Source organism: Propithecus coquereli, unplaced genomic scaffold (genome assembly GCF_000956105.1).
Source record: "Propithecus coquereli isolate 6110/MARCELLA unplaced genomic scaffold, Pcoq_1.0 Scaffold10, whole genome shotgun sequence".
Taxonomy (NCBI): domain Eukaryota; kingdom Metazoa; phylum Chordata; class Mammalia; order Primates; family Indriidae; genus Propithecus; species Propithecus coquereli.
Window position 1 is genome coordinate 4,146,323 of NW_012133858.1, and position 6,246 is coordinate 4,152,568.

At 35.9% G+C, this 6,246-nt stretch overlaps 1 protein-coding gene across 1 annotated transcript in view; it reads left to right on the plus strand.

Annotated features, from left to right (window-relative positions):
- The window catches only part of DIRC2 (disrupted in renal carcinoma 2), a 105,849-nt gene that overhangs the window by 47,244 nt on the left and 52,359 nt on the right, over positions 1–6,246 (plus strand). The window contains exon 3 of the mRNA XM_012639594.1: positions 440–715. Within this exon, the coding sequence (XP_012495048.1) occupies positions 440–715 (276 nt within the window). The remainder of the gene's footprint in view (positions 1–439; positions 716–6,246) is intronic.

The following is a 6,246-nucleotide window of genomic DNA, read 5'->3' on the forward strand; positions in this document are numbered from 1 at the left end:
GGGGCAGTCTCGTAGAAAGCGTATGGATTTTGGAGTCAGACCTGGATCTAAATCTCATGCCTGTCAGCACTTGGGCAAGATTCTTAATCTTTCTAAACCTAGGCTTCCATATCTCAATAATTGGGGATAATAATAGCGACCACATGGTGTTGTTATAACAATTAAACAAGGTTATAAGAAGTATTAGTTTGGTATGTGGCACAAATCAGAGGCTTCAGTAAATATTTGTGAAATGAATAAATGGTAATTATTACTATATTTGATCTCCCTCATAGAGGATCAACATACCTTTTAGAAGGTAAGTCAACTTACCTTTCAAGTGTGTCATATACTTTAGATAATTATTGCCATATATAAACTACTATTTGGCTAATTTCTTTTTGCCTTAGAAAATGTCTGCTTCAGATACCTTATAGGCTTTTAATTTTTTTAATTCCAGATTAATTCATGGTGGACAGATGTTAAATGGACTGGCAGGTCCGACTGTAATGAATGCAGCACCATTTCTTTCCACGACGTGGTTTTCTGCAGACGAACGGGCCACTGCCACGGCTATTGCGTCAATGCTTAGTTATCTTGGTGGAGCTTGTGCCTTTTTAGTTGGACCACTTGTTGTTCCAGCTCCCAACGGGACATCACCTCTTCTTGCTTCAGAGAGTAGCAGGGCTCATATTAAAGATCGCATAGAGACTGTATTATATGCAGGTAATTTGAAGTTTATTTTCTTCATGTTATTCTTTGTCTTTTATCCCAGTAATCTTCACTCTACTTTTTGTATACCAGATCACTTCATGTGAAATACTATTAGAGGACTGATATATACATATGCACATAATGTGCTTTCCTTGTCATATAATATGGAGATGCCTATTTAAAACTTATACACTTCCTAGGAAGTTAAATTTAAAATGTATTATTGCTACATGGAAGGTTATTTCTTACTTTTACTCTTCTCATCCATTTACAATTAAGCACTATACAACACATGTTCTATGTCTTCTCTAAATATCTTACCAATATATAGAACTAAACATCATGATTGACAGTAACCATTTGTTAAGCATCTATTGGTAGATGTTAAGCCCATTTTCTCCCTTGCAATTTTCCCATTATTTGCCATGTTCTCTACCCTTATGTACCTTGATCACCTACAGTTTATTCTTGTCTTCATTTCCTGCTCTCTGTATGTTTAGTCTATTAATCAGGGATATTGACCTTCCTAAAACAGTCTCCTGGATCCTTTCTCTTTTTATTTCTAGAGTGAAGCCCTAGTCTACTCTTTATTTTCCCCCTGCTCTGTCACCTGGGCTAGCGTGCAGTGGCATCATCGTAGCTCACTGTAACCTCCTGGGCTCAAGCAATTTCTCTTGCCTCAGCCTCCCGAGTAGCTGGGACTACAGGTGTGTGCCCCCACACCTGGCTAATTTTTCTGTTTTTTGTGGAGATGAGTCTCGCTCTTGCTCAGGCTGGTCTCAAACTCTTGGCCTCAAGCAATCCTCCCACCTCGGCCTTCCAGAGTGCTAGGATTGCAGACGTCAACCACTGCATCTGGCTTAGTCCACTCATATATTACAGTCTCCTACAAATTTCCTTAAATTTATCCCCTCTCCCTATATGCCTATTTATTATTTCCTTCTGCATTCAGAAAACTTTTTGTAAGCATTTGCTATATACTAAGCACTGTGCTAATCACTGGGAATTGGTAATGTCAATAGTGAGGCAGTTATAATACAAATAGAGATAGATAGAGGTTGGGAGACATAACTTACCTGAGTTTGGAGAGAATTTGGAGGGGTCAGAGAAGACTTCACCAAGAATGTAATAATTAAACAAAAGTAAGAATTTCATAGGAGGCCACCAAATGTTCGAGTGGGTTAGGATATTCCATACAGAGGGAACAGCAACTACAAAGGAGTTGCTGTCTCTGTGCTAGACACTGAAGTAGACATGGTTCCTGCTTTAACAGAACTTACACTGTCCTGAATGATACAGGTAAATGAACAGTTTTAAGTAGAGTGGTGAGTGCTATAAATTGAAGGCCTGTGATTGCTCCGAGAGTTCAGAGGTGGAGCACCTAACCCAGACTTTGAAGGTGAAGTAGAGATTCCTGGAGATGAGGCATCTAAGTTGGAACCTGAGGGATGAGTAGGCCGGTGGAAGAACATACTGTAGGGAGAAAACTTTGCAGGGGAAGCCCAGGAAAGAAAGGAAATCTGGTATATTTAAGCAGCTGAAAGTCCAGAGTGGCTTAGATTTGGTGACAATAGCGATAGGTGAAGCTAGAGAGGGAAGCCAGGCCATGCAGCCCTTCCAAGCAGGGCTAAAGTGTTTGAAGGTCACCATGTAAGCAAAGGCCACATTCTGAAAAATTGTATGTCAGAGAGTTATATGATGACATTTACATTTCAAAATAAGGTTTAGAAGGATTAAAACTGAAAGCAAGGGCGGTGGCAATATGTGAAGTATTTATCTCCCCTGTAGATGACTCATTCCTTTTAAGGAAAAAATTGAAATGTAAAAATAGTAAAACCAAAAGCAGGTGAAACGTAAGTTTTAAACCTTATTTTGGTCGTATAATTTTTTAAATTGAAAACCTAAGCAATGATTGTATCTTTTAAATGGCTGAGTTTTAAGCACTATTAGGTGTGTGTTAATGTAGTACGTCCTTTAGGCTCACGGTTTCCATGCAGTCAAGAAGTCCCTACTCAAAGTTTCCCAGTTATGTCTTCAGTGCTTTCGTATTTGCCAATCTGCCTTTCTGAAATATTGTCCCATGATTCTTTATGTCATTAAAAATACTTTGCTAGAATTGCTACCTTAAAAGGTTAAAGACTCTTAAATTATTACAAACAATGGCACCATAAGAAAAGTAAACTACAGATCAATATCTCTTATGATATAGACACAAAAGTCTTGAACAAATATTAGCAAACCAAGTCCAGCAACATATAAAAAGGATGAAGTACTATGACCAAGTGGGATTTATCCTAGGAATGTAAGATTGGCTTAACATTCAAAACTCAATTTATGTAATATACCATATCAGTAGATTAAAGGGGAAAAAACGTGAATGTCATAATAGATGAAGAGAAAGGATTTGACAAATCCAACACCCTTTCAGATAGAAACAATGAACAAACTAGGAATAGACAGGAGCTTGCACAACCTAATAAAAAGCATCTGTGAAAACCCCACAGGTAACATCATATTTAATGGTTAAAGGCTGAATGCATTCCTTCTAGGATCATGAAAAGACAAGGAACTTTTACTATGTTTTTTTAATCTTGTGCTGGAAGTTCAGTCAGCATCACTGAGCAAGAAAAAGAAATAAAAGGTATCCAGATTGGAAGGTAAAAAGTAAAAAAGATCTTTATTGAAAATGATGTGATTTTAAATATAGAAAATTCCCTGGAATCCCCTAAAAAACTGTTAGGGCTTAAAAAAACAAGCTCAGCAAAGTTTTGTGATACAAGATTAATATGTAAAAAATCAATTGTATTTCTTTATATTGGCAATGAACAATCCAAACATGAAATTAGGAAAATAATTCGATTAATAATAACAAAAAGAATAAAATATTTAGGAATAAATTTAATAATAAATGAAGTGCAAAATTTATAATTTGAGGACAACAAAACACTGTTAAAAAGAAAGAAGACCTAAAAAATGGAAAGATATCCCATGTTTGTGAGTTGGAAGGTTTAATATTGTGAAGAGATTCCCAAATTTATCTGTAAATTCAGTGCAATTCCTATTAAAATCCCAGATGCCTTTGTTGTGGAAATCGATAAGCTGATCCTAAAATTTATATGGAAATGCAAAGGACCAGGAATAGCCAGAACAGTATTGAAAAGAAACAAAATTGGAGAACTTACACTTCTCATTTTCAAAACTTACTACAAAGCTACACTAATTAAGACACATGGTACTAGCATAAAGATAGATGTGTAAATCAATAGAATAGAAGTGAGATCCCCAAAAAATAAACCATTACATTTAGAGTCAATCGACTTTCCACAAGGGTGCCAAGATAATTCAATGAGGGGAAAAGTCTTCAATACATGCTACTGGAACAACTCGATATCCACATGCAAAAGAATGAATTTGAACCCCCTTCTTTACACCACACACAAAAATTACACCTGAACATGAAAGCTAAAACTATAAAACGCTTAGAAAAAAAACTTCATGACCTTGGGTTCAGCAAAGTGTTTTTATAAAGGACACCAAAAACACAAGTGATAAAAGAAAAATAGATAAATTGTACTTCATCAAAATTTAAAACTTTTGTGCTTCAAAGGACCCCATCAAGAAAGTGCAAAGACAACCTACAGGACAGGATAAAATAGTTACAAATCATAGATCTGATAAGGGACTTGTATCCAAAATATATAAAGAATTCTTACAACTCAACAACAAAAAGACAACCCAATTAACAAGCAGGCAAAGAACTCGAACACATTTCTCCAAAGAAAATATACAGATGGCCATGAAGTGCATGAAAAAATGTTCAGTGTCATCAGTCATTAGAGAAATGCAAACCAAAATTATAATAAGGTACACTTCACACTCAGTAGGATGGCTATAATCAATAAAATGGAAAATTAGAGAAAGTGGAGAAATTAGAACCCTCATATATTGAGGGAATAGAAAATGGTGCCACTTTGGAAACAGTGTAGCAGTTCCTCAAAATGTTAAACACAGATTACCATATGACCCAGAAATTTGATTTCTAGGTATATACCCAAGTGAAGCGAAAACATACATCCATGTAAAAATGTATACATGAATGTTCATAGCATCATTATTCATAATAGCCAAAAAGTGGAAACAACCCAAATATCTGTCAACTGATAAGTGGATAAATAAAATGTGATCTGTCCATACAGTGGAATACTGTTTTACAATAAAGAAGAATGGAGTACTGATATATGCTACAACATGGATGACCCTTGAAAACGTTATGCTAAGTGAAAGAAGCCAGTCAAAAAAGACCATATATTGTATGATTCTATTTATAGCAAATGTCTGCAATACTCAAATCCATAAAGACTGAAAATAGATTAGTGGTTGCCTGGGGCTAGAAGATTTAGGAGTAATAGGTTCAGAGTTTCTTTTTGGGATGGTGAAAAAATTTTAAAATTGTTTGTGATTACGGTTGCCCAATTGTGTAAATATACTAAAAACCATTGGATTGTGCACTTTAAATGTGTGAATTGTATGTTATGTGAATTATATGTCAATGAAGGTGTTTATAAAAATGCCTATAGAAAGATGATCAAAGAATATGAACAACACAATTACAGAAAAAGAATTACAGGCCTGGCCAGGTGGCATGCACCTAAAGTCCCAGCTACTTAGTAGGCTGAGGAGGGAGGATCACTTGAGCCCAGGAGTTCGAGTGAGCTGTGATCATGCCACTGCACTTCAGCCTGGGTGACAGAGCAAGACCCTGTCTCGAAAGAAAAAAGAAAAACAAAAGAATGCAAATGACTAATAAGCATATGGAAGATACAAATTCAGTATTACTAATAATTTAAAGAACTACGAATTAAAACAATTCATTAACTTCTTATTGCTCCTCAGATTGACAAATAATAAGGAGACTGAGAACACCAAAAAAAAAGAAGAAAAAAGGAATCTGTTAACAATCTTATCTTTAAGAATTGGGAATCTTTGGATATCTAATTGAGTTAAATAAAATTACCTATGGTTAAGTGTCTTATAGCAATATTGTCCCTTTTGCTAAAAATATAGCCCTAGAATTAGAATTACCCAACTGAAAGGATTTTTAGAAATCACTAAATTCAGTCCCTTTGTTGGCCCAGAAACAGTAAGGGATTCACCCACATTGAAGTTAATTAATGGCGTAGACAGGTCTATACTCCAAGTTTCCTGACTTATGTACCAGTGCTGTGCTTTTCTGCTAAATTGTGCATAGATATCAAAAGCTGGAACTTCCAAGTGCCAGAACAGTGGAGGGTAGGATCAGGATGCCTAGGAACTTTCTCTATTATGATGGGACCAAATTAAGATTTTTTTGGATGGTCATTTTACTTCTGATTGTTTAATATTCTGTAATAGTCTTATGTTTAAATTCTGCTGTCTGTCTCTTGGTTTCTTATTTTTGAATGCTTTCTTGTTCAAATTTCCCATACAGGCCAGGCATGGTGGCTCACGCCTGTAATCCTAGCACTCTGGGAGGCCAAGGCAGGCAGATCATTTGAGCTCAGGAGTTCAAGACCA